Source organism: Zalophus californianus, chromosome 11, assembly GCF_009762305.2.
Source record: "Zalophus californianus isolate mZalCal1 chromosome 11, mZalCal1.pri.v2, whole genome shotgun sequence".
Lineage (NCBI taxonomy): Eukaryota > Metazoa > Chordata > Mammalia > Carnivora > Otariidae > Zalophus > Zalophus californianus.
The window spans coordinates 96,396,521-96,424,187 of NC_045605.1; the positions used below are offsets into that span (position 1 = coordinate 96,396,521).

A 27,667-nucleotide genomic window follows, 5' to 3' on the forward strand; every position below is an offset into this window, starting at 1 on the left:
TTGAGCTGACAAATGCATTGCTCGGATTTTAGATGTGGAGGCAACAGGGTATATCTTAGGCTCTCGTAGTAGACTGGAATTCCCACTCGTTACCAGTGTATGCCAGATAAAAAAGGGAAATGTTGCACATGAAAGAACATAGCCTCTTGATTATCATACTTTAAAGTACATGAGATTCATTATAAGCCTAATTCGAATTCAGTGAATGCTGTCAACAGATTGTATGATGGGTCGTTTTCACTGTGGGGTGTAAAAGAATCACCAAGAAAGTTGACAGGCAAAGCATATTAGAAAATAATCTTATAAATTTGATTAAAGATGCTCACAAAGTCACCTGATTCAAAAATAGTGTTTGCTATACATTCAGTGACCTGGGAAGTCTTAGGCATTCCCCAAGAAAACTTAATAAAGATGAACAGCTAAAAAAGAAAAAGAGAGAGAGAGAAAGGATCCTGATGCTTTTTGGTAAAAAGACCGTCTAAGTATTTGAATTAAACCTGTCCCTGAAAAGGGCATTTTTAACCAAAAGCTAGCCAATGCGGTTAGCAAGTACATGGATCCATTATTCACATGATCTCAGGAGTGAAGGCAGGGGGCTCTTGTCCGCTCTTCCATAAAGGCCCCATACAGACCCTGGACAGCCACTGTGGAGTGCCATTGACCAATGAAATAAGTGCACGTCTCTTTCCTTGTAGGATCAAAATGGAGAGGGAGCCTGGAAGTCCTTAGTCTGTTAACACATACCCAGTATCCTCTGAGCCACTCACCTTCTGTTGCTAAGCCCTAGCTCTATAAGCAACTATTGGAAGCACTTAGAGACAAATTTGCCAGAAGCTATGAAGATCACTGGCTACAATTAAACAATTTGCCTACACAGTTAGATTGCCAGGTGTTTGATCAGAGAATCTGGAAAAGAGGAGGCTTTTTCTCTCCCTAGTTACAAAGACTTCATTGCTTCAAACTCTAGATCAGTCCTGTCAGATCTACCATGCATGCCCCAAGTATAATTTTAAATTTCTAGTAACTAAATTGAGAAATAAGTGAAATTAATTTAGTAATATATTTTTTTCCAGCCATATGTAGGCATTAGTTCGCAAATCCTATTGGTGTTACCCATGCTTGGGAGAGTCTGATAAAGGTTGGAGCCTCCCCAGAAAGTGGTAGCTATTCACACACACAGGAGAGTGCACCGATCTTAAAGGGCCTCATGGATTGCCCCTTAAGCCTATCCTTGGACCACTAAAGAGTCCAAGAACCCCAGAGTAAGAGCCTGTGTTCTAAGGAATCTTTATGCACTCTTTATCTTCCCCTATCCAAAAAGGTGGAGAAAACACGATAAACAGAGGTATCGGGAAAAGGACCTGTTCCAGTATGCTCTCCAATCCTGAAATTTGCAGTTTCAGAAGCAAAGTCATCTCTGGCTTAACAGAGGCCAGAGCGAGACCTGTGTGTAAAATATATTATCACAGCATGTCTCAATAAACATGTGCATGTTTTAGAAACTGATATATTTATTTATAGGAAAAACATGGCTAGCTTATTATGGTACAAGCTTAAAGGAAAATATTTATTGAAAATAATACATATGTTAAAGAATGAGGCACTCACTACTAACCCATTCAGGTACCCGCCCTTACGTTTGCTCTTTATATTCCCTAGCTTCTAGATAACTTATCATCGTCCAGATAAAATCTTCACATTTCACATTTGTCTTCAAAGGGTTGCATGTGTCAGAAGACTGATTTTGAATCTCTGACTCTAGTGTCTTTGACTCTTCAGAGCATTTTTCCCTCTTCTGTTAGATTCCGAAGTTCCATTTATGTTGCTCGGATGTGTATTGGCCTTCATGCCACCATGTTGAGTTTCCTTTTATATCCTCTGTAAGTCTTGATGAGCAATACTATGATAGAGAGATTGCTTCATGGTAAAACTACGAGTGCTGGCATCAGACCTGAGTTTCCTGGCTTGGCTCGGCGACTTTTGATGCTATCATCCTGGGCCACTTGTCCTCGCTACCTTCTGTTTTCTCATCTGTAAAAATGGAGACCATATCTTCAGGATTAACAGGATCGCAAGCTATATTAGATTGTGAGGGCAGCAATTGTAAGGTGCCACTGACTGGGGGACTTCCAACAGCAGAAACGTATTCTCTTGCAGTTCTGAGGACTTGACATCTGATAGCAAGGTGCTGGCAGGTTGGTTTCCTTCGAGGCCTCTCTCTCTCCGGGGCTTGTAGGTGGCTGCCTTCTTTCTGTGTGTGCCTGTGTCCTAATCTCGTCTTATAAGGTCACCAGTCATATGGGATTGGGCCCTACCCTAATCACCTCATTTTACTTAATTACCTGATTAAGGACCTTTTCTCCAAATACAGTCACATTATGTGGCACTGGGGCTTAGGCCTTTAACATATGAATTTGGGGGAGGACACAGTTCAGCCATAATACAACTGTATAGGGGTGCCTGGGTGGCTCAGTTGGTTAAGCGTCTGCCTTTGGTTCAGGTCATGATCCCGGGGTCCTGGGATCGAGCCCCGCATCGGGCTCCCTGCTTCTCCCTTTCCCTCTGCTACTCCCCCTGCTTGTGTTCTCTCTCTGTCAAATAAATTAATAAAATCTTTAAAAAAAAAATACAACTGTATAGTGCCTGACCACCCCTAGGTACAGTGAACCTTATTATCATCTGCTTCACCATCATTTAAACTTACAGACCTTTAATGGAACCCCGCGTCTCTGTACACTCTCAGATACACTAGAACTATTTAAGCAGACAACCCAGCATTATGACTGGCTTACCCTGTCCTCTGTTAGCAGGCATGAGGCCATTGCTTCCCTCTGCTCCAAGTTCAGGATGTTATAAATATTGAAAATGACTCCTCCTTGTGTCTCTGTGATACTTGCCCCCCCCCGCCCCCATCTTCTCACACAGTGCCAGGGTTCTTTTATCTGTATGTGGAAATGTGCTCACCTGCTGATTCTAAACTCAGTCATTGCCTTCGTCTTCAAATTACTGGTCCCAGCTGGCTTCTCTTCTCCAGCTTGTTTTCTGAGTGTCTCTGGCAGCCGCCACTGTGCCTCGATTTGAAAACTGCCCTTGTCCTCTGAGCGAGTATCACCCAAGGCCTCAGGTGAGTCCATATGGCCTCCTCCCCCTGCCCTGAGCCCTGGAACCAGGGAGGCTCAGAGGGCCTGCAGGGGGAGCTTGTCCTACATCAATGCCTCCGAGGGGCAGTGATCAGGCCCCCGGTGGCATCCCAGGTACTGTGGCCCATGCAGTTCACGCCAGGCTCTTCCTAGTTCCCGGTCTGAGTGTCCCCAGAGAAGCAGCCTGAGGAGCTTGTGTCCCCAGGCAACCGAGCAGCCTCCTGAGCACTCCTTTGTGCCCTTGTTTTTCTCTTTCAGCCGCAGCACTGTAGCTCCGTGAGTGAAGCCTGGGAGCCCGAGCAGCCGCCACGGCAGCAGAGTGCGACCTGCAGCAAAGCTGATCACCGACGGAGACGGAGCGAACATGTGTGCATGTGTGTACGCGTGTGCGGGGGAAGGAGTGGTGTGCCTGTTTGCGTGTGCATGCATCTGTTTACACTCTTGTGATTCTGATCACTGCTTGGGCTGGAGGAGTACATGTAGCAGCTTCGCCTCAGCCTCCAGACACGAGGCTGAAGGTCATGGCAGTGACTTTCAGCCAGACCTGCCCCTGGGAGCCAGCTGCCTTGTCCAAATAGAAGAGTAGTGGGACCCTAGCTGGGATTCTGGCATCTGCCCCACCCCACCCCACCCCTCTCTCATCACAGCAGACTGAGGAGCGGGAGGGCGACATTGCTGGCTTCTGTCCAGAGCATAGGATTCTAGAAGCAGCCAGGGCCCTGCAGTGTTCCTGCTTTATGACGTGGAAGGCTGGGCAGGCTGGAGGAGACAGATGCTGTCCAGATACAATCACCTGGTCTGGCTTCTTCCTTATTTTAAAATTTCCTGCCACTGGGTCCTCCAGAGCCCTCTCAGGCATCTGGGACTGAGCGTGAGGCTGTAAACAGATCTGAAAACTTGCCACCATCATAGGGAGGTACACCCAGATATCTGACTAGTGTGCCGTGTACACAGTACTGTAGACGCCAGCCTAAAAAGTGCATCCACCTTTCTGGGGCTGAAAACCTCAGGTTAGGAATTGAATCCCAGCTTTTACTGTTCCTTCCTCAGAAGCTGAGCGCCAGCCTCAGCGCTGACTGTGGAGACTCAGTGCCTCCACCGGGAAGAAGCCAGGTTCGGGTGGCAGAAAGCCCCCTGGCTCCCCTGGCCGCACTGCAGCACCGCCACTGAGGTCAGCTGACACCCAGCTGGGAAAGCCATTCTGTCCCGTGGTCTGTAGGCTTCTGGGGCCTGCCTGGGACTGATCAGCATCCAAGCTGCCATATCAGCTCTCCCAGTAGCTGGACACCAAGGACCCCGGCAGGTGTCCTCGGGTGGGAACTGCCAGGACAGTTGGGAAATGTCCGAGTAGAGACCTCACCCAGCACACCAACCCTTCCAGAAGCAGCAGGTGGGAGGTTTGACCCAGAGAAGCCAAGGCCTTGCATTCCAGGAGTGGCCTAGCCTCCCACCTCGACCCTCCCACTGTCGAAGGCCTATGTTGAGAAAGACATAATGAAAAGGACTGTGTGGTCAGCTGGAGCAAGTCTTCCTTCCACCCTGTGGCCTGCACTTGAGCCACAAAGTGTGTGTGTTTGTGTGTGTGCGCGCACGTGCGTGCGTGTGTGTACGTACAGGTGCGTGTGTAACTGAGAGGCTAGTTGCTCTTTGGATTTTTGTCCTCGTGTAACATTAAGCTGGCCTCTGGGCCTTTTCCTCTCTACCTCCCCTGTGACCTTTCCCTAGCCTCATAGCTGTTAACTGCCTTGGCCCTTGCCCTGTCCCTCGTTGTTCTTCTCTGTCCTCGGACCAGAACCCTGGGGTCAGGCCTCTGTTCCCTCAGCTGTCCAGCACCTTGACAGGCTTCTTCCTGAGATGTCCTCAGGTTTTCTCAGCCAGAGAGCTGCTTTAGAGTCCAACTGTTGTATGTATGTCACCCCCACTAGAAATGTCCCGTAATCATGTGGGGGAAGCAGGGCGCGGGTGATGGTGTCTTTTCAGAGCATTGAGTTGGGGTCTTCCCTGTTCCCCTAGCCCCAGCCAGAAAGAAAGAGAATTGGGGGCTGTTGCCAGAAGAGGAGGAGAGCGAGTCTGGAAGGGCTATTTTGAGAAACTGAGAATGCCCGAGGGCTTGGGGCCAGAGTCAGGATTTGTTTAGCAGCACCTGCAAATACCAGGATGTTTCCCTTTTCCTGCCTATTAGATGATGGCCCTTTTCCCTGAGGTACAAGTTGGCGGGACCACCTCCCCCTCCTTCACCATCCCTGGCAAGCTGGCCCATTCCCAGTGGAATAGAGCAGTCCACTCCTGGAGCTGGGAGGGTGGGGGTAAGGGGAGGGTGCATCCAGTGGCCCAGAGCTCCACGATGGCTTCATGCCTCCCCTCTTCTGGCCCAGGTGTCCCCGGGGCTGCCACAGAACATTGACCCAAATCCTAATCCAAGGGCCAGCATGGGGAAGAGATGGTCGCAGGCAAAATGCACTTTATACAGAGATTTTCTTATTACTGGGAAGGTGTGTTTCTCCCACAGTTTGTGAATATTCACTTGTTTCATAAATGTCTGATCCTGTCTGAGCAAAGCTGTGTTGTCATCAATCTTGTGGGAGGTCTGGGAAGGAGTCGGTAAGGCTGAGCCTGAATGAAGCCTTATGCCAGACCATCTTGGTTCTGCTGGAACCAGGAGTTTCTCACCTCTCCTCAGACTCGGCAGGGAGGAGAGTGATGGATAGAGATGGAGGAAGCAGGAGGCCCCTAGGTGAGCAGGCAGGACAGACTAGTGGCAGCTCCAGAGCTTGGCCAGAGTTGGGGGTGGGGGCGGTTAGTCATCAGAATGGTACAGAGCACTCCATGCCCAGGATGAGGTTCCTGAGTGCTATCCTGCAGTGACTCAGCCTCTTGGGCCACCTAAAGCCCCAGGGCTGACCTCAGTCAGCGGCAGGGTTCTCTCCAGGCCCTCAAGCCATCCTTTATCTCGACTCAGCCACTTGAGCACTGTGTGGTGTGGAGGGGATGCAAGCGGCAAGCACTGACTCTAGCTAGGTGCTGGAGATCTGCCCACAGCCAAGCCCAGGGCCTGGATGCTGGCTTTGTCTCATGGCATCTGGCCAGAGAGTTGCCTCTTTCTGCAGTGTATATGGGCTTTTCTACAATGGTTTCTAGCCTTGGATCCCTGGAAGAGTTTTGTTAGCTCATACCACACCCCAACTTCATGTGGGCAGGGGCTCAGACAGGGCCCAAGAATACACAAACTGCCCTGCACAGAGTGAGAAAGGGGGGAAAGGGAGGAACTTGGTGCTGGGATTTATCTCATTCTTAGCTCTGCTTTGAAGCTCCTTCCCACCAAGACCTGGACCTGTCCTTCCCTCTCCCATCTCCTGGCTTCTCTCTAATGTGGCTTTGGCTTGGCCTCAGGAGCTACAATAGCTTTGTTCTTAAGCAGAAGATTCTGGAAAATGGAGTTCTTACACACACACTCTTGACCTGAGGATGCTCCTAGTTGAGGCAAGCACACACTCTTAAGCAACAATTATTAGCCTCAGTGGCAAGACTGCTTTCCTGGGAGCAAAAGCCAGGCCTCTGAGCAGAAGGTGGTTACTGTTTGGTCCTAGTGAAAGGAGGCTGAGGGCGCTGGGGTGGCTCAGTTGGTTAAGCGACAGCCTTCGGCTCAGGTCATGATCCTGGAGTCCCGGGATCGAGTCCCACGGCGAGCTCCCTGCTCAGCGGGGGCTCTGCTTCTCCCTCTGACTTTCCCCCCTCTCACGCTCTCTCTCTCTCTCTCTCACACACACATAAATAAATAGAATCTTAAAAAAAAAAAAAAAAGGCTGAGCCAGGATAGCAGGAAAGGTAAAGTGGCCACTCCTCTGGGCCCACAGGCAGGGAGAAGAGCCTTTGGCACTAGGTAATAGGATGTTCTCAGGGCTGGAGGTGGGGAGCTGTTTCCTGAAGGGCAGGTGCCTGCAGCTCCTTTCTGGGTGCTACATTGAAGGAAAAGGGGGTGACATCAGTAAGCAGTCCAGATTTGCAAATAGGATCCCAGAAGCTGTGAAACAGTTTGTTCTGCCCCTTGTTCAGAGAGAGGTAAGGACAGGCCTCTGCAGTTCTCAGGAGGCCAGAGAGACCAGTGAGGTTTGGTCGGAGGCTCTTGACCCACCAAAGCTGGGGCCCTAGCCCTGGCTAGCAGTTTGAGTGTCCAGTAGTCTGTGTTCTGTAGAAGAACTCACGGGCTTAGCCCTCTTAGGGGATAGACCAGAAGGGACCCATGGCCGAAACTGGCAGAGGTTAGACATCTTGGAGGGAACAGAAAAACCGCAAGAAGAATCCCAAGAAGTCAACTATGGCAGCAGGAATAAAGGCTGGCTCCTAGTCTTAGAATGTGAGAAGCCAGCCATGGGGTGTCTGTGGGTGCAAAAGAGAGGTGCTCTGCAGGACATGCAATTGAGGTGCTAAGTGAGAAGTGAGAGAAATCTGGGAAAGTCCTGGTGTGAGGGAGGAGAAACAGAGAAGCCAAGAGGAAGGGTTCAGTTCACCATTAATAGCTGTTCGGGGCTGAAGGGGAGCTTGGGTCAATCTTAGCGAGAAGACCCTCTAGGGAAAGACCATGAGAGGGTCCCTCAAGTGAGACCTGGATCCTAGCAGGAGGTGGAGTGTTCCCTGCCTCCAGTGACCACATACTTGTATCACTTTTCATCCTCACCACAACCATGAGAGGGACCATTATTGTCCCCATTTCACAGATGAGAAAATCAAACTTAAGACTGTGAAGTCACTAATGCAAGGCCACACTACCTATTCGCTTGGGAAGCCAGGCTTCACACCACCTGACTCCAAACCTGGCTTGCTCTAGCCCACACCCGACACCATCTCGCCTTTCTCTGCCTTCCTCCAATGACCCTCCTTTCCTGTCCGCCTTCTTTGTCTGCTGCTGGGGACCAACTAGGGCCCTGGGGACCAGCGTCCCGCCATCAATTCCCTTATACCCGGGCTCTAGGCCCACCCGAGGGGCAGAACCCGCAGGACACGAGGACCTTGCCGGATGGGGAAGAGGGCAGAGTCCTCAGTGTGGGACTCAGAGCCGGGCTGGGCCAGCCCAGGGGCCGCTGCGCCGCCACTTCAGCACCTCGGAGAGCGCCGGCGGGGCGGGGCTCGCGGGGCCGGGGGCGGGGCGGGGGCGGAGCGTACGAGACCCCGGCGACGGCGCGGGGGCGCGCGGCGGAGCTCGCGCTAGTCCCGAGAGCGGCGCGCGGTCCGGAGCCGCGCCCTGCCCTGCGCAGGTGCGCCCGCCGCGCCCGCCCCAGCCGAGCCCCGCGGCGGCGGCGGCCTTTCGCCGCGCCCCCGCCTCTTTCCCCTCCGCCGCCGCCGCCTTCGCCGCCGCCGCCTCTGCGCCGCGCTCCGCCCGGATGGCCAGGGCTGTGCCGGAGAATGGCGGAGCGAGAGAGCGGCGGCCTGAGCGGGGGGGCCGCGTCCCCGCCTGCCGCCTCCCCGTTCCTGGGGCTGCACATCGCGTCGCCGCCCAATTTCAGGTGAGAGTCCCCGGCCGCCGCGCCCCGCCCTTCAGCCCGGGCGGATCTGCTCCGGCTTCCGCGCCGCCCCCGGCCCCCAGCTCCCAACACACACACCCACACCCCCCCCACACACACACACCGATCCCGAGAACGAGAGGGCGGCGTGGGGATGGGGTCTCCTCCCTGGACAGAGTCCCCAGAAACCCCCCTCAGCCTCAAGTCCAGGCTGATAGCCGCTGCATAGCCAGTGGTGCAGCTCCCTCCGCCATTCCATGTCCTAGGCTAGGAGATTCCGAGCTGGAATTGGAGGAGGGGGCGCGGAAGCCGCCTTCTCCCCGACTCTGGGACTGCGGCAGGGCCTGGGGTCTGGACTGAGATCCCGGAGGAGGCAGGCAGGCTAAGGCTTTCCTTATGCCCAGTCCGAAAGCTTCTGAATAGAGATGGGAGCAGGCTGGGGTGCCTCGTGGGTCCCAGTTTCACAGGGCAACTGACAACCTTGGTGCTGGAAGGAGGAAGTCGTGGACCCCTCCCCCAGCCCTGTCTGGTCAGAGGGGCTAACTCCCAAGACTGGCATGGCCAGGATGCTCTGTGGATTTGAGCAGGCACTGACCTGGTCAGGTGTGTGCAGGTGCAGAAGGCTCAGACTCAACCAGGAGACTCCACGCCCAGTTCTGGTTGGGGAAGTCTGGTTTGGACAGCCCAGGAGTAGCCAAGGACATTGGGTGGAAGGTTTTCCTGCTGGAGCAAGTACCCAGGACCATGCTCTGAGCTCCCCTTCACCCCACTCTCTGCCCACTATCTGGTATTGGAAGGTGGATTTTAGAGAGGCGGACAGTGGGTGTTGTGGGGAAGGGATGGATATCCCTCCATCATAATCCTGGCCCCGTTTGGAGAGGAGGAAGAGGAGGGTGTAACTGCTGCAGAGCCTAAGAGGAGGCCTAGACTTACCCCATTGTTTCTCCATCTAACGAACTGGCGCCTTCCCCTCTCCTGGGCCCCTCACCCCAGCCAGGCCCCAGCTGGGCTCTGGCGCCAGCCCCTCTCTGACCAAGGGGTTGCTGGCTCCCTGGCCCTCAGGTGGGTAGGGACCCCTGGGGATCTCTAATGGCATCATCAGCACTGGAAACCTCCCTTGAGGCCCTGAGCTGAGGAGCCGGGAAGAAGAGAGGGAGGGGACCAGATGGAGGAGGCCAAGCGTGAGGGCTCTGGGACTGGGGCCTTTGTGGTTGGTGCCTGTGGTCATGAGGCTGAGGTCTGAGACCGGTTCCCCCTGGCATGACCCGCAATGCCGAGAGGCAAATATTGTCTGCCTACCAGGAGGCCCCTCTGCAGTGGAACTGCTTAGAAGAACCTGGGTTCAAATTTGAGCTCCACCGCTTTCTAGCTGAGTGACCCGCCAGTCCCATCTGTCAGGTGAGCTAATTAATATTGATTCCTTAGTGTGCATCAAGTCGGTGTTCAACAAGTGTCCGCCCTCCATGCTGGTGAGCATTTATATAGCTCATTACTGTTCAGAGCATTCCCAGTGCAGGCTCATTTACCCTCATGGGCGTGGGTATCGGTCTGCCCATTTTGTAGATGACAAGATTGAGGTTCAGTAAGGCAGTGGCTTGCCTGAGGGCCCCTGAGGAAGTCAGAGCCTGGGGCTGTCTGTGTGTGTTCTGGCCACTCAGCCTCCAGGCCCTGTCTCGGGCCCAAAGGACAGCCTTGCCTCCCTCTACCTGCTTCCAGATCCCCAGTGACAGTGCAGGTTATCATGGATGCTTTAGTGAGGGGAACCGATGAAGTGGATACCAGCCAGGGAGAGTGTTCTATCGGGGCCAGGTGGGTGAGAACAGCAGCGCGCCAAGGCTAAGGCGTGGGCCAGCCCTCCAGGACACTGTGGCCTGGCTGTGGGGACAAGGCCAGCTTCTGGGAATAATAAGGGCAGTGTCTCCAGCCCCACATGGCCCGCCCTGCCTGCTCCAGCAGCCCCCGCTGACCTTTCCTTTGTCCTGCCCTGCACAGCCCTTCACCCAGCTCGGGTTAACCCTGGGTGGTTACTGCTCTCTCACAGCTCTTTGGTGGGGTCATGGATCCCACTGGCCCGGGTTTGCAGTCTGGCTCAGCCTTCCTAGCTGTGTGCCCCAAGACTGGGCACTTAACCCCCTGAGCCCCCGTTTCTTCTCTACGATGCCAGGGTTGGCTCCTGCTCAGGACGGTCCTGGGACCTGGATGGGACAGCATGTATTGGCTGTTTCGAGGGCTGTGGTTGTTACTACGTGTGCGTCCCCTGCACCACTGTCCACTTCCAGAAGGCAGAGGACACAATACCTAAACTTTGGTTTGCGCAGTGTCCAGCACAGAGTCGGTGCTCAAGAATGCCTTACTGGTTGATTATGCAGGATCAGGTGTGCGAAGGCCTCCTGGAGCTCAGAGAGTAACAGACTCTGCTGTCAGAGGATAAGGAGGGGACGCGCCAGTCCCTGGGAGGCGCTCACTTTGCCCAGCGCCCCTCCAAGGGCTTTCTATGCAAGAGCGTTTCGTCCTCACCAGAGCCATATAAACAGAGCGTTACTATTATCCCCACTTTGCAGATGAGGAAACCGAGGCCTCCAGAGGCTAGGTAAGTGGCAGAGCTGGGGTTTGGATGCAGGTAGTCTGATTTCGGAGCCACCCTGAAAAGAGAGCCTGGAACTAGTCGGGGAGAGTGTGTGCAGGGGGTAAGCACACTGTGGATGAGGAGGCTGGAGAGAGAGCGTCCGTTTGTTGCTAGTTGGTTTAAAAAGATGGGTGTTCTTCTCCCCCCCCCCTTCTGATGATAGAAATGCTCCAGTCAGTTACCTGTTATTGTAGATGTGGTACTGGGGGAGGGATTTCACTTATTTGACACACTGCTCTTATGATTTGACTTATTTCTACAAGGAGCTATAGATTACTTCTGTAACTTACAAAATTAGAAGAGAGAATTTTTTTTTTAAAGATTTTACTTATTTATTTGATAGAGATAGCGAGAGCAGGAACATAAGCAGGGGGAGCTGGAGAGGGAGAAGCAGGCTTCCCGCGGAGCAGGGAGCCCGACGTGGGGCTCCATCCCAGGACCCTGGGATCATGACCTGAGCCGAAGGCAGACGGTTAACGACTGAGCCACCCAGGCGCCTTAGAAGAGAGAATTTAACATTCAAGTGATACATGTTCATTAGAAGGAAAACTCTAGAAAAGAGACTTTAGAAACATAGCCTTTGGCTACACTGAGCTGGGGGCGGGGTGGGGTAAAGGGGAGGGGCGGTGGAGCGGGCCATGTGGGAGGGACGAAGGATGCTCCGGGAAAGTACAGCGGGTCCTCTGCCCTGGACATGGGGGAGGAGAGCTCTGGATGAGGGGACCCCAGAAATCAGCTCATCCCGACTGCCCCCCCTTTACTGAGGAGGAGACAGGAGAGGGTGAGTGGCTTCCCCAAGAACACACAGCACATGAGTGGCAGACCCCAGGCCTCGTGACTGCCAGGATGGTGTGGTTTCAACCTCCCCAAGCTGCCCTGCAGATGAGAGATGTGGCTACCGAGAGGCGCAGAGACCTCCTCGTTTATCTCTTCATGGGATTATACACACACGTGGCCATTCCTTCGCTTCCCTCAACAAATACTTGCACTTTGGAGGGCTCCCTGGACAGATGCTCCAGAGGCACAGCCGTGGGCCTGACTGTCATGCAGGTGTAGAGGGGAGTCAGACAGACAGACGAGGCCTTACTAGACAGGCTGGCTGGTGTGACAGTGACTGAGGCCAGAGGCCCAGGGAAGCCCAGGCCTGCGGGTCAGTGGGCAGTGGCAAAGATTTAGCAGGAATGGCAGCATTGGATCGCTGTCTTGGGAAGGTCACACCGGCCGCTAGGTAGAGAATGGACAGGCAGGCAGGGAACCACTGGGAGGCTGGCCATCCTGCGTGTGACAGGAAGGGGCAGGAGAGGACGTGAGGACGATTTCGGGGGTGGGAGGGTTAGCCCACTGGGGGAGGTATCTGGTTGAAGGGGTTGGGGAGGCAGGAGTCCAGGATGATGCTGGGCCCCTTGGAGATGGGTTGCCCTGTGGGAGATGAGAGGCGTGGCAGGCAGGGAGGTGAACTTAGTAGACCTCCTGAGTTTGAGGTTGGTGGCACTGGGGACCCAACTGGAGCATTCAGGCAGAGTTGGCTGGGGGCCTGGGGTCACTGGAGAGGATGGGGCTGGGGCCAGAGACCCTGGGAGTCTCAGCTTAGAGAGGTGGCCCCGAAAGCCTCAGAGAGGACATTACTACCCAGGGGGCAGCAGAGAGCAGGGAGCTGGTGTAGGACGTGGCCACCAGGCTGGTTCCAGCAGCCTTGTTTCGGCGGCGGGGAGGAGTTCTGGAACCGCTGTTGCTGCTGGAGCCACCCTCCCCCCAACTCCGAGCCCTGCAGAATCTGGGGTAGAATGTGCTCCTAGCGAACCCCAAAGTGGGGCCAGAGTGTTGACTTGCCTCACTTGCCCAGACATGACCACGCAGGGTCTTCGCCCCCTCGCCTCTTTGATGTTGGAGCCTTGAAGTCGGCCTCTGGATTCTTGGCTTGGCCCCCCCGCCCCGCCGGATCCTACAAAATGGGGTCACTGCCACCATCCCCACTTAGGGGTTCTTACCCATTCTAGGATGTTATCTCTGTCCCCTGGCCCTCCTCTTGTATTCTTTTGGAGAGTCTTCTCCCAGCCCTGACTGTGGGCCTTGCCTCATCCGGGCACCCAGAGCAGCCAGCACCGTCCTTCCTCTGCCCCTTCCTCCCGGCGGTGTCCCAGGGCCTGGGCTCTGTGCACGCATTGGAACAAGGGTAGGGAGTCGGTGCCAAGTGGAACATGAGGGCCCCCTGCCCTCAGGAAAGTGCTCCACGACAGGGCCAGCAGCCCCAGACCCCAAGTGGGAGCCTGGGGCCAGGCTGGCATGACCCAGTCCAGAAAGCTTCTCGGGGGGGAGCAGAGGAGAAGAGATCTCCCCAGGTCCCACCAGACCTCACAGGCATGTCCGTGTTCGTGCTTCTTGCTGCGTGTGATTCCTCACGTGAAACCATGGGGTCCTCCGTTCCCTTTGCTCGTTATGCCAGTTGCGGTTTTCCACGTTCATGCCCAGGCTTTATAATGCTTGTCCGAGAGACTGGATGATATATTCCAACCCCCGACAGCCCCCATCTAACCAGCAACCCCCCCCCCCCCCCCCCCCCCCCCCGCCCCGTGCTGAGCTATTTGGCTATTTGGTTGTTTTCAGTCTGCAGTTATGCAAAATACGCATCCTTGGGTATAAAGGTTTCCACATGTGGGATTGTTTTCTCAGGGCAGCTTTTCAAAAGCCCAATCATTGGATCCCAGAGTTCCGGCTACATTATCAGCACCCAGCACTGTAAACCCATCAGACACATTATAACCCCAAGTAGGGATTGGCCCTGAGGACTTGTTTCCAGGGTTGGACTCAGCGTTTCGCTCGCTGGTGAGGACTCCAGCGTGGACATGGTCGGGGAGGGAGGTAGGGACTAGAGGAATAAACCTCGCCTGACCCCAGTGTCCACTCAGAGCTGAGGGCTCACCCCCACCCCGCTTGCACATTCTGCCCCGGGTTTTGACGTAGGTGGGAACACAGAAAGTTGCGCTGGAAGGACAACTGACTTAGAGAATTTTAAGGGGAAAAGCTAGAAGGACCTTTGGTTCACTCAGTCAACATTTATTAAGTAGCTACCAGGCACCACATTGTTGATCAAAACAGAGACATGGTCCTGCCTTGTGGACCAGCTGCCTCCAAGGGGAGCTGCCCACTGGTGGCAGAACCCAAAGCTATAATCACAGTGGTCAGAAACCCCAGCAGGTGCGCCTAAGAGAGCCAGTAGCAGGGCTGTTTGCCTGGTCAGGGAAGTCAGGGAAGGTTTTGAGGGAGCTGGTTGGGGCTGGAGGGGGGTGGGCAGGGCAGGGGGGGGCGATGATGACACCCTAGAGTGGAGGGGGGCCCTCCTGAGCCTTCAGGCCACAGGGAATTTGCGCCCCTTTCCCTAAGGGCCAGGGAAAGCTACTAAGGGATTCTGAGCTGGGGAGGGGTGACCAGACCAGATTTGTGTGTCAGATGTTGCTTTTGGTTGCCCCGTGGAAAGTGGCCCGTAGAGGAGCCGGTGGGAAGTGGGGAAACTGCCTAGCGGAGAACCCATTGGGAGCCAGCTGTTGGCTCAGCATGCACAGGGCCACAGAGGGACAGGCTGGACACTGGAACCACAGATGCTCTCAGTTATGAGAGGGGCCCGTGGGCACCATGGCCGGGACCCAGGGTCCCTCAGGGGCATCCTGATGCCGCTTCCAGACAGCCAGGAATGGGGAGACAGGAATGGCCTCTGGACAGCCAAATGCCTGGCTCAGGTTCAGCCTTACTCAGCTAAAGCCTTTGCCACTTAACCCATACTTTGCACGCACTCCTAACCCAGCCCACTGCTGGGAGGAGGAATTGGAGCGGGCTAGGCTGCTGTTGGTGGGACGAGGAGGACTGCAGGGAGACGTGACGGCACGTGGAAGGGGAAAGGCCACAGAGTAAGCACCCACGCGCGAGGGCGTGTTTGTTCATTTTGGAGAGCTCATCGCAGGAAGAGGTGGGGAGCACTGGCGGCATGTTTAGAACGCAGTGAGGACCCAGCTTGGCCAGGAGAGAGGACTGGGGCACCAGAGTGGGAGGTGAGGTTCATGCAGGAAGAAGGGCCTCAAATATAAAGATAGACTCCAGAGGTCAGGGAGGTCCCAGGAGAGCAAACTCATGACACAGAGCCACCGAACGGTAACCTGGATGAGACCTCGGGAAGCTCGGACAAGCAGCGCCGAGGACAGGCTGCTTCTGAGGCCTCCAGATCTGGAGGTGAGGGACGCCGACCTGCGGGGGCTTGTGTGATGCAGCTGGAGACGGCCCCCTGGTGCTCAGGGCTCCAGTTTGCAGGGGAAAGGTGGGCTGGTGGGATCAGGAGGGGACAGCCTCCCTCCTTCCCCTCTTCCCTCCTCCCCTGCAGCTTCTTCTTCCTCCCTTCCTCCCCACAGTTGCCTGCCTTGAGCCTGGAGGGCCCAAGGGTCTGTTAAGCTTTCCCTCCACGAAGCCCACCTCCCCCCACCCCACCCACGGAGACCCAGAACATCCAGTGCCTGGAAAAGCAGAGCTAAGGGCAGGGGCAGGGCAGGTGGGGGGTGACTTGCAAAGGCGACTGCCTGACCAGTCCGTCCCCTTGTTCCTTGCTTGTGGCCCCCTCGCAGCACTCCAACTCACAACCGCTCCACTCGGGGAATCCCCAGCGGCGCCCTTGAGGGGGTGCGCAGCTATGGGAAACCTCACGGCACCTTCTGTCGGAGCCTTAGGGCTCCTCATCTGGAAAATGGGCAAAATAAGACCATCTCCCCAGGTGGTGGTGAGGACTGAAGGAGACGCAGAGCACGAAGCCAGTTGGCGGCCGGGGCACGACAGCTGCTCAGGAAATGGAGCGGCCAGTCCTAAGTGAAGGAGCCAGGATTTGATCCTGCACCTCCTGTCCCCAAGCCTGCTGCGGGGACTGTTCTGCCATCCTGCCACACTTAGGAGGAAAAAGTCAGATAAGAAACTCCCTTCACCTGCCCCACTGGAGCTGGAAGCCGGTGCGGGCTTTCAGGCCCGGCCCCATGCTCCCCCCGCTACCGTCCAGTTAACCTCAGTGCCCTTCGCTGTAAAGGAGGCTACGGCTGTCCTGCCTGCCCCCAGACCTGCCATCCCGGTCTGTGGGATACAGGGTAATGCTGAGGGTGTAGAGATGAGCTGAGAAAGCTCCCCTGCGGGCCTGCCCTGAACACTGTGGTTGGGGAGGAGCAGGCAGATGCTAAGGATGTCCGCCGACAAACATCTGGCAGGCGTGTACTCGGGGCCTCGCGTGTGCAAGATGACCCACCAGCTTTAGCCTCCAGGAGCATGCAGCCCAGCTGGAGCCGGGCGGGTGGGGGCCCGCGTGCCTCACCTGCTGGGTACGAGGGTGGGCAGTGCGAGCTCCATCCACCTTCGGAGCAGCCCGGTGGGGTGTCTGACAGAGGCCTGGTTCTGTCTGTCTCACCACACTGCCTTGCATCCACACAGATGGTGACACCAGCCACAAGTGAGGGGTTGCCCGGGGACCAATGAACATTGCCAGGCGGGCTGTAAGGCACTGGCACGGCGGGGGGGGGGGGGGGGGGTGTGGCTAGGATGGCTTCCTGGAGGAGTGGGCTTAACTGAACCTTCTCCAGCAAGCACAGCTCGAGAAGCAAGCCCTGGACTAGAGCCCGGGGAGGCAGGTGCAGGAAGCACATGCAGCCACACCCAGAGCTGGAGGCCTTGAATGCCAAGCCAAGGGGTCGGCCACTAGCAGGGAACCTTAGGGGATTGTGAGTGGGGGGGGGGGGACAGAAGGGTGGTGTTTCTGGCAGCTTTGCAGGGTGGTGGATGGGGTGGAGTGCTTCTGGTATGGGGGCACTGAGGTGAGCAGGCCAGTGGGGAGGTCTGGGGCTGCGGAGACAGGAGCCGGGCCAGGACCTGGCAGAGAGGAGGAGGAGGTGCACAGGTGTGCAGGGATTCCTGGCAGAGCAGGGGGCACCTGAGGGCACCTCTGGGTCAGATGCCCCGTGATCCTGCAGCTCCCTGATGCTGGCAGAGTCCCTGCAGTGCCTTCTCTGACTGTCCAGGCAGCCGGGCTTTTTGACCACCTACTTGGTGCCAGCCCCTGGGTCCTCCTCCCCGGTCTCAAGGAGCACCTCATCTGTCCAGCTCCCTCATCCTGGTCAGAAGCCCTCTCTGCTGTTCCCTCCGGGGCCTACCAGCTTCTGTGGATGGCGCTCCACGGTGACAGAAAGCTCTTTACCTTCCAGCCCTGCCCTGAGAGGTCCACACCTGCTCTGTCCTTAGCCCTGGCTATGGAGCCTCCTGTGCCCATAGGCACGTCCTGGGTGCTGAAGGATGAAACTCTGCGGGGGTGGCGGGGTTCTGTCGTGCATCCAGCTTGTCGGTAGAGGCAGTCCAGACCCTCCTCGGTCATCTGCCACTGTCTGGATGCTGCCTGGGCCCGCAGAAGCCTCCCTGAGGAGGTGTGAGGGCTGAGCGCATTGCCGTGTAGATGGGGGCATCCATTCATGGAAAATTTCAGAAGCCCCCCCCATCTTACCACCGGGCACCCTGAATGTGGTGCTGGCCCTTTAAAGCAGATCAGGGCTGGCTTTTGGGGGGAGACATCCCAGACTTCTGCCATCTGCTTATGAGCCTGGGCCAGGGAGGGGGGCCACCGCAGCCCCCGACAGGGGCATTAGAAGGGCAGGTAGAGCCGGTAGCTTCGATTGCAGTAACCCGATCCCGAGGGGGAGGTGGCAACCAGGGGCGGCTTCAGCTTCAGCGCCACTGCGGGGCGGCCCGGGCTGGGAAGGCAGCTGCCTGCAGCTGAGGGCTGGGCTGGGAAGTGCTGGGGCTGGGGCCCAGGTCGGCAGCCACTGCCTCTTCTGCTGGCCCATCTATTTTTAATGAGCTCCCCAGGCTTCTGCAGCGGGCAGGACGCAGACAGGCAGGCCCAGGCAGTGGAGGCCCAAGGCCCCAGCCCTGCCCTGAGCCCAGGCCTCCCAACCTTTCTGGGCATGAGAGGGTGGCCCTGGGGCCCTGCAGCCCCCCGGCCGGGCAGGGCTCTCCATGAAGTTGGTGCTGAAGATGGATTCAAGCCCAGACAATGACAGCTGGTTGGAGGATCAGTGGGAGCGCTGGTAGGGCGTATAGGGATTGGTGGGCGGGGGACACCGGGGGGGCAGCTCCATGGAGCTCTGGGTCTCTGTTTGGTCTGACTGAGGCAAGAGGCAGGGGGTGTGGGCCTCCTAGGTCCCCCCCGGGGGCTGGGTCACCACCTCTCCTGGGTGACCTTGGACTCCTGGGTGTCCCTTGCTCTGTGTCTCAATCTCCTGGTGTTATTTGGAAAAAGGCTCAGAACTGGCCCCAACTTCCTCCAACAGAATTCTCCCAAACATCCCAGCCACACCAAGCCAGGTGGAGTGCCCAGGGCTGGTGGTGAGCCAGGCGCTGGGGACAAGCCGACAGTCGCTGCAGTGGGGTTGGGGGCACAGCACTGGCCTGGGGGGCGGGGGGAGAGGGTTCTGGCACAGCCAGTTAGAGTTGTGGTACCGATGTGCTTTGGTCTGTCCCCTGAGCTCATGACACCTCTAGCCCCAACTTCGGGCCTTCCTTGAGCCCTCTGCAGCCTTCTGTTCAGGGTCTGTGCGCTGGGCAAGCAATCTTGTGGTTGAAGAGATGAAATGAAGAACCCAGAATGGGGGTGTAGTCTCTCATGGAACAGGCTGAAACTCGCCACATTGACACCAGATTTCCCTTCACTTGCTCACAGGGCTCAAGAGGCTTTGGTCTTCCTGGGCTAGGGGCATGGAGCACTCTCCTGAGGCTGGGGAGGGGCCTCTGCCAGCACCTGGGGTTTTGTCGCTGCAGGGGTTGCACGGGGAACCCCCTACTCCAGGCATCCCTTGGAGTCGCTTCTCAACTCTGCATTCTCCGTGGGTGAACTGGCCTCGGCACCTGCCTTGACCCTGGGAGGCATTTCTCTGGCCGAGCCAAGGCTCTGACCAGCTGGGCCTTCCAGGCACTGCCTCCTGGTTGGCAACAGAGTGGATAGCTCCCAGCCGGGAGGAGTGGGAGTAACCTGGAGCCTCCCCTTTCCCTGCCTGTTACCCCTTGCCTCAGTGCAGGTGGACACCAAGTCCCATCCTCTGGGGGCTGTGATCTGCCTTCAAGGGGCCGCCCCTTAGAAGAGGTACTAGGAAGACCTCCGTGGGCTAAGTAATGCCCCTGGGTTGGTAACTTCGGCTTCCTATGCTCACCAGGCTCACCCATGACATCAGCTTGGAGGAGTTTGAGGATGAAGACCTCTCAGAGATCACCGAGGAGTGTGGCATTAGCCTGCAGTGCAAAGACACTCTGTCCTTGCGGGTAAGAGCCGGCTCTCAGGAGCCCCGGGGGGTGCGGGAGACTGTGAGGGACAGGGTGGGTTGGGACAGGAGTGAAGGCATCCCCATATCTACAAAAGGGCCTTCAGGGTCTATATGGCATCCTCATGAAATGAAATGAAGTGCTCAATCAGGAGTTTTTGGTTGTTTTTGCCAGGGGGGCCAAGGCAAGAGGCAGCTCCCTCAACTGCCCACAAGAAGGGAGAGGGCAGGAGGTCTTCAGATGGAAGGCAGTAGCAGTTAGGGCCAGGCTTAAAGGAAGGATCAGGACTACCCTAAACCCTTTCCAGAGCGGCCTTGGCAGAGGGCCTGAGGCAGAGCAAGGGTGGAGTCTGGTGGAATCTGCAGTGCTTCGGGACAGGAGAAAAAGAGCCAAGGCCCTCCCTCAGCTGCCATTGCACCAAACCACGCCACACAGCCCCACACACCCTCCCCAGCCCCCCGTTCTGAAGGCTCCTCTGGAGGGTTAACCCAGCATTGCCGCTGCTTTTGGTCTCCTGGCTTTTTCAGAGGACAGATGGCTCTGTCCGTTCCCTGAGTTCTGAATCCTGCCAGGAGGTCCTCAGCATCTGGGTAGCTTGAGTCAGACAGGGATCCCCCTGTGTCTTTTCAGAACAGGAAGAAGGGGCCACTGGCCAGGAAACGGGAGGCAAAGCACAGGACTAGGTTGCAGAGCCCAGAGCTTCTGGAAGCCCCCAGCAGGGTGGGTGGCCAAAGCAGAGGTGGTATTAGGAGAATGGTTAGCAAAGGAGAGCTGCCGTGTGAGGGGGAGGGGGGGCGGTGCCTGCTTCCGGGTGACCTCCTGTTGCCTGTTACGGAGATTCTGTAAGCTCTGCCAGGCAAGAGGAAACCAAGGGGTGAGGATGACCCTGCAGTACCCCCTGCCCCAACCCTCCCCGCTCTGACCAGGCCAGCAAGGGTAGGGAATGGTCCCAGGGCCCTGAGGTAGCTTCTCTTAAGGTCACACACCTCTTCCGGAATTCCACACCACCCCTTCATCCAACACACACCAGCAGAGTTTTGGAGAGGGTGGTCCCTGCGACCAGCCAGGGCCCTGAGGCAGTACTAGCTGGAGGTGTACCCTGTGGGGCCTTAGACAAGCTCTAGGGGGCTTTCACACACTGTCGCCAGTGAGTCCTCACCTCCCTGGGAAGCTGGAAGGCAGTTAACAGGTGAGGGAATGCTGGGGGCAGGGGCGGGGCAGGGGATCTGTCCAGGGTGCTGGGGAGTTCGTGGCAGAGCTGAAAGTAGACTAGTTATCGAGTTTTAGGATGGCCCGAGGGAACACCTCAGGTTGGAGGGGCCTCGGACTGTGGAGAGGTGCCGCGTCCGGGTGCCCCCCCGCCCTTCCCCCCGGCACCCCTCTTCCGGCCGCGCTTAGGTCCTCCTGTTCGCACTGCCGCCCTCCCTCCATATCCTCCGCCTGGCTGAGACTATTTTCCCAGTTTTCCTCGCTGCCCCCTTCAAATACTAACCTCCCCCCCCCCCCCGTCCATCCCTTGTGGGGCCCGAACTCCTTGGCGACCCTGCGTCCCCATGGCAACAGCGGTGACCTCACTCTGGGCTCGGCTTACAACCCCGGTGAGGTCACTGGCCGTTGCCAAGGGAAAGGGAGGGTGCAGAGAGTCAGGAAGGCGGGCACCGTGGGGAGGGGACGGTGTGGACTGCCAAAGGCGCCGACTAGATTGGGGAGCAGTCGGTCTCGCGCATCCTCGCGGGGGGCGGGAGGGCGCGGCCCCCTCTCGCCGGGCCCCCTGCCTCTCTCCCGTGCCCTCCCCCTTTGCGGCCGAGGTAATGGACTCGCCCGGGCGGGGGCCGGTGCGCGGCGGCCTCGGCCCCGCCCCGGCCCCGCCCCCTGACGCCCCTCCGTCCGCGCCGCGCAGCCCCCGCGCGCCGGGCTGCTGTCTGGGGGCGGCGGCGGCGCCGGGAGCCGACTGCAGGCCGAGATGCTGCAGATGGACCTGATCGACGCGGCGGGGGACACTCCCGGCGCCGAGGACGACGACGAGGAGGAGGAGGAGCGCGCAGCGCGGCGGCCGGGAGCGGGGCCGCCGGAGGCCGAGCCCCGCCAGGAGCCCGCGCCCCGCGGCCAGGGCCAGGGCCAGGGCCAGGGCCAGGGCGGCGGAGACACGTATCGGCCCAAGCGGCCCACCACGCTCAACCTTTTCCCGCAGGTGCCGCGGTCTCAGGTGAGGCGCCGGCAGCGTGGGGCGGGGCTGAAGGGGCGGTGCCCTGAGGCCGCGCGCGCGAGGCGTGGGGCGGGGGGTGGGGTGGGGGCCGAGCAACTCGCGGCCCAGTGCGGGGCGCGGGCTAGAGGAACGAGGAGGGGCTGTGGGAGAGGGAGCTGCGGGCGGGCGCTGGGAGAAGTCGGCCTGGTGAGACTTCCCAAGGGGGAGGGCCCAGGGGAGGTGGTCTCCGCGGGCAGGTACGATCTGCCCTGAGGGAGAGGGGCCAGGTCAGGCCGACAGGGTTTGGACCCTTGAGGAGGGTTTGAAGGAGTGAAGGGAGCGAGAGGGACAGTGGAAGGATCTGGGTAAGGAGAGCAGTGGGGGCTTGGGGACAGAACAGAGCTTTGAGGGCTAGTCGCAAGGGTTTGGAGCTTGGGACCTCAGGCTGAGGCAGGGTTTCCCCTTTAGGGTGTGGAGGTCCTGGTGAAGGGCAGAAACAGGCCTGGAGAAAAGAGCATCTACAGTGGTCGTTGCTGGGGGAAGGTCATGAGGAATTGTGAAGAGGGGGGCAGGCAGTTCGAGATGTGGGCAGCTGGGAATTCCCAGAAGGCAGGGAAGAGGCATGGGAGGCGGAGCTGCTTGGCTGAGTTGGGGGCCCAGGGCCCCTGGGCTGGGTGGCTGGATGCCAAGGAGGGTTGAATAGGGTGGGGGAGAGCCGGCTGTGGCCCTTTGTCTTCCAGGCCCAGTCAGGAGAGGTACAGAAGAGGGACTCAGGGAGGTGGGGCTGTTGGTGGAGGGTGCAGGGGCTGCAGGCAAAGGATTGGTCCCTTTCCCAGAATCCTCTGGGGTGGATTTTGGCAGCCAGACTCCTGAATGTGAGGGCCTATGAGTGTGTTCCCAGGGGAGGGAGCCTAAATCGTTTGTGGGGAGCCTTGTTTGTAGGCGTGGTGGAGAGGGGTCCCAGGGCACCAACGATGTGGGTTGGGCGGCCTGGGAGATCCAGGAAGGAAGGCTGCTGACAACTACATCTGTCATTCCTCAAGTCATGTGCTCCTGGAGGGGTGGGGGAGCCATGCTATTGATTCATCACTTGGATGATTCATCCCGGGCCCCCAGGCCAGCTGCTGCGAGACCCTTCCTCGTCCTTTTTTCAGCTTCTCCTAGGATATCCCTGCCCCTTCCCTAGGCCATAGCTTCCTGAGTCCCAGGACTTGGCTGGAAGTGAGCATCTACCATGTAAAGCCCCTGTGTCTGGGACTGGGGTCTGGCTCTGTCCTCACACGGCTCGTGCTTCTCCCTCTCTCCTCCCCCACTCACCACCACACATACTGGTCTTCACCTTTGCTGAGGCTGATAAGAGCATCTCCCCAAGGGTTGGCCAGCTTCCCTGAGCCAGGAGGGAGAGCCGTCTAGAGCTATTAGGTCTGGCTGGGAGGGCTGTGATTTGCCACCCCTCCTGGCTATTCAAGGAGGGTTGGGGGTGAGGCCCTTGGCAAGTGTGTGTGTGTGTGTGTGGGGGGGTGCAGCAAATGGCCTAGGGATGGCCTGATGGGGGCAGGGCCAGGACCTCCCTGTGCCGGGCACTGTTGACGCCTTCTGTCACAAGGGCCTTTTGTTTTCTGCACAGGACACATTGAATAATAATTCTCTGGGCAAGAAGCACAGTTGGCAGGATCGGGTGTCTCGGTCATCGTCACCCCTGAAGACCGGTAAGTCAGGACCCTTTCCCTTACTTGGCCCTCCACCTGCCCTGACTCAGTTTCCCCTGCAGAGAGCAACCCGGCAGGCTCCATCTTGCCGAGGTGCGGTAAACCGTCCATCAAACAGCCTTGAGCAGGCCCATCTGAAGTCGGCTGGGACGGGAGTGAGAGCACTGGCCCCAGAGCCCACCGTGGCCTAGCACCCGGGAGCCTTCACGTGCTCAGTGGAGGGGGCAGGTGGCCTGGGAGTCAAGGGCGAGGCCTCCTGCCTCGAGCACTGACCTGCCTGCCCTCCAGGGGAGCAGACGCCTCCACATGAACACATCTGCCTGAGCGATGAGCTGCCGCCCCCAAGCAGCCCCGCCACCACCAAGGACCGAGGCACCTCTACCGACAGCCCCTGCCGCCGCAGCACTGCCACACAGATGGCCCCTCCCGGCGGCCCCCCCGCAGCCCCCCCAAGCAGCCGGGGCCACTCGCACCGAGACCGCATCCACTACCAGGCGGACGTGCGGCTAGAGGCCACCGAGGAGATCTACCTGACGCCGGTGCAGAGGCCACCGGACCCTGCAGAGCCCACGTCTGCCTTCCTACCGCCGGCCGAGAGCCGGATGTCAGTCAGCTCCGATCCAGACCCTGCGGCCTACCCCTCCGCGGCGGGCCGGCCGCACCCCTCCATTAGTGAGGAGGACGAGGGCTTCGACTGCTTGTCGTCCCCGGAGCGGGCTGAGCCGCCGGGCGGGGGGTGGCGGGGGAGCCTCGGGGAGCCGCCGCCACCTCCACGGGCCTCGCTGAGCTCGGACACCAGCGCCCTGTCCTACGACTCGGTCAAGTACACTCTGGTGGTGGATGAGCACGCACAGCTGGAGCTGGTGAGTCTGCGGCCATGCTTCGGAGACTACAGCGACGAGAGCGACTCGGCTACCGTCTATGACAACTGTGCATCTGTCTCCTCGCCCTATGAGTCGGCCATCGGGGAGGAGTACGAGGAGGCCCCCCGGCCGCGGCCCCCGGCCTGTCTCTCCGAGGACTCCACGCCGGACGAGCCTGACGTCCACTTCTCCAAGAAATTCCTGAACGTCTTCATGAGCGGCCGCTCTCGCTCCTCCAGTGAGTCTGCAGCGGGCGCGGTGGGGGGGCCTGGGATGGGGCAGCGCCGAATCGAGGGTGTTCCTGGAAGGCGGCCTTGCCCGTCTGCTTCAAGGTGTCAGGACTGAGAGCCTGCTACCTGTCCCCCCGCCAGACCTCAGCCGGAGTGGGTCGGTTCTCCTCCAGCTCATCCCCCTCGCTTGCAGGTGCAGAGTCCTTCGGGCTCTTCTCCTGTGTCATCAATGGCGAGGAGCGGGAGCAGACACACCGGGCCATATTCAGGTAAGAGTCGCAGGGCTGGGCCAGCCAGGCAACAGTGGGGCCACCCGTCCCAGCCGCTGCCATCCCTGCGTGGCCTAGACCCAGCGCTCACGCTGGCGTTCATCCCTCTGCTCAGCCCCAGGGGGCCAGGGTCCACCCCGGCGGAATTGAGGGCAGTGTGGCCTTGGCCGTGCTGCTGGGGCCTGAGACCGAGCCGCACGTCTGGCTGGGGGCCGGAGCCCGGGGAGGGTGCCCGGCAGAGATGATGCCCAGCTATGCACAAGGCACACCCCTGCCCGCCCTCCACAGGGAAGTGCTCACCTCCTGTTACCTCTGTGTTTCTCGAGTGGCTCTGGGTACCTCCTCCCTGAGCCCACAAGTTCCTGGATGGCAGGTGCCCGTCTGCGCGATCTTGCTCTTCCCCGGGAACTAGCATGAGCACAGACCCAGGAGACTTTACGGAGGTTTATTGAACTGGTGCCGCTCTGGCAGCCGCCTGCCCCCAGGGCTGTGTGGGGAGCGGAGAGATGACCCGGCTGGGGAGGCCCTGCAGGTGAATTCCTGCCTTGCCCTTGTGGGGGGGCAGGTTTGTGCCTCGACATGAAGATGAGCTGGAGCTCGAGGTGGACGACCCTCTGCTGGTGGAGCTGCAGGCTGAGGACTACTGGTACGAGGCCTACAACATGCGCACGGGCGCCCGGGGGGTCTTCCCCGCCTACTATGCCATCGAGGTCACCAAGGAGCCGGAACATATGGCAGGTAGCATCTTTTCCCCTCCTCAGCGCCACCGGCCCCCCTGCCATTCCCCCTTTGCTGCCAGATGACTTCAAAGCCCCAGGGAGGGCCCTGGCAAAGGGGACGTTAGGTGCGTCTCCCACCAAGAAAAGGGAGGCCCGGCCGAGTTGGGACACCCGGGGACTGCGACCCCCTCTACTGGCTCAGCCAGCCCTCACTTCCCGCTTGCTTTCCAGCCCTGACCAAAACCAGCGACTGGGTGGACCAGTTCCGGGTGAAGTTCCTGGGCTCCGTCCAGGTTCCCTACCACAAGGGCAACGACGTGCTCTGTGCTGCTATGCAAAAGGTGCCTGTTCCCCGCGCCCCCCCGGCCCGGGACCCCCGCCCTCTCCTGGGGAGAGGGGCGCCCAGTGCCTGATGCCCGCCCCTCACCCACAGATTGCCACCACCCGCCGGCTCACCGTGCACTTTAACCCGCCATCCAGCTGCGTCCTGGAGATCAGCATGCGGGGCGTGAAGATCGGCGTCAAGGCTGATGATTCCCAGGAGGCCAAGGTGACCGCCCCAGCCGCCCGCCCCCCTCCAGATCTCCCACCTGTGGCCCCTGTCGGCTGATGACACTCTGCCTCTCATTTCCCTCCTGCAGGGGAATAAATGTAGCCACTTTTTCCAGTTAAAAAACATCTCTTTCTGTGGATACCATCCGAAGAACAATAAGTAAGTGGGAGGGGACAGAGAGTGATGTGTGAGGGGACGGCCTGGGGCTGTGTCGGGTGTGGGTCTGTGAGTATGTCTGGAGGGGGCTGAGCCCCCGCGCCGCCCTCAGACAGATGGCTCTCCTCATACAGGTACTTTGGGTTCATCACCAAGCACCCCGCTGACCACCGGTTTGCCTGCCATGTCTTTGTTTCCGAGGAATCCACCAAAGCCCTGGCAGAATCCGTGGGGTATGTGTGTGCGCGCGCACGTGTGTGCGTGTGTGCGCGCGCGTGCGTGTGCGTGTTCCCTGCCGGGCACCCAGCCCCAGAGCACATGCCAGTTCCCCTCCCAGCTCTGCACGCCTTGTGGCCTCGAGCCCTGCTGGGTGGCCTTGAGGAGAAGCTCCCGACCAGCTGTTGGGCCCCTCCTTCAACGGCAGTGTCACGCAGGAAGCACCCCATAGGGACAGCAGAGCGAGCAGCTCCCTCCCGGGAAGCCCAAGCCCTACCCGGGGAGCCGAGGCTCCAGGTGAAAAACTGCAGGTGGAAATGGGGTTCTTCCCGTCACCTGGGTGTCTGCCTGCTTCCTAGGAGAGCATTCCAGCAGTTCTACAAGCAGTTCGTGGAGTACACGTGCCCCACGGAAGACATCTACCTGGAGTAGCCGCGCTGCCCCGCCCTCTCCATCCCTGGGCCCGCAGGCTGCGCTGGGACACCTGGCTGCTGATGGGACGCAGGCACTGCTCGAGGAGGGGCGCCCGTCACCACCCGAGGACTGGGAAGTGGGGGCCTTTGGCCGAGGGCGGGGTTTCTAGGGAGAGGCAAATGCAGTTTATTGTAATATATGGGACTAGATGCATCTATGGAGGACAGAGCAGGCTGCCCAGGGACTGGGAGGCGGCGGGGCTGGGGGGGTGGCAGGCCTCTGGCCAGGAAGGATGTCCGTCGTAGGAGCCGAGGGCTTGGCCCCACCCAGGGCGTCGCTTCCCCTGCCAGGGCCTCTGGTTCTTTCTCCAAGCCCATGCCACCTGCCAGTGCCCACCCCACCCCCCCATCCCCAGCGCCCGGCTGAGCCCAGCCACCTCCCAAGGACTTTGCGGCAGGTGGGGGTGAAGTCCCTGTCCCCCTCTGTCACTTGTGTGGCCTCTGGGTGGCCGGCACGCTGGCCCCTGGCACGTGTGGGGCCTCACCAGGGAAGAAGAGCGCTGCGGCAGGGCCCCCGGCCCAGCAGGAAAAGGAGGCTTCGGGCCAGGCCCGGGCCAGCCAGGGCCTCTTGGCTGCTTCGGCTGTAGCCCCAGTTTGGTCCTGTGCCCCCAGCCCCTCCTATTAAAGTGCCATTTCCTGTCTGGACCGCAGTGGGTGTGTCTCCCTGCCCCCGCCCCCAGCTGGTGTCCGTGCCAGGAAAGCCCAAGC

At 58.8% G+C, this 27,667-nt stretch overlaps 2 protein-coding genes across 2 annotated transcripts in view; both read left to right on the plus strand.

Moving 5' to 3' along the window:
- Positions 1 to 5,698, plus strand: part of CRY2 (cryptochrome circadian regulator 2) — a 35,370-nt gene extending 29,672 nt beyond the window's left edge. The window contains exon 12 of the mRNA XM_027578055.2: positions 3,399 to 5,698. The gene's annotated coding sequence lies outside the window, so the exon portion shown is untranslated. The remainder of the gene's footprint in view (positions 1 to 3,398) is intronic.
- A 2,721-nt stretch (positions 5,699 to 8,419) lies between these two features.
- MAPK8IP1 (mitogen-activated protein kinase 8 interacting protein 1) lies at positions 8,420 to 27,609 on the plus strand. The gene is made up of 12 exons (XM_027578053.2): positions 8,420 to 8,641; positions 19,481 to 19,586; positions 21,487 to 21,792; positions 23,399 to 23,480; positions 23,769 to 24,581; positions 24,767 to 24,842; positions 25,408 to 25,580; positions 25,793 to 25,902; positions 25,995 to 26,111; positions 26,203 to 26,273; positions 26,405 to 26,503; positions 26,846 to 27,609. Exons 1-12 carry the CDS (start codon positions 8,541 to 8,543, stop codon positions 26,916 to 26,918), a joined length of 2,127 nt encoding a protein of 708 aa, XP_027433854.1. The 5' UTR covers positions 8,420 to 8,540; the 3' UTR covers positions 26,919 to 27,609.
- The last annotated feature ends 58 nt before the right edge of the window (positions 27,610 to 27,667 follow it).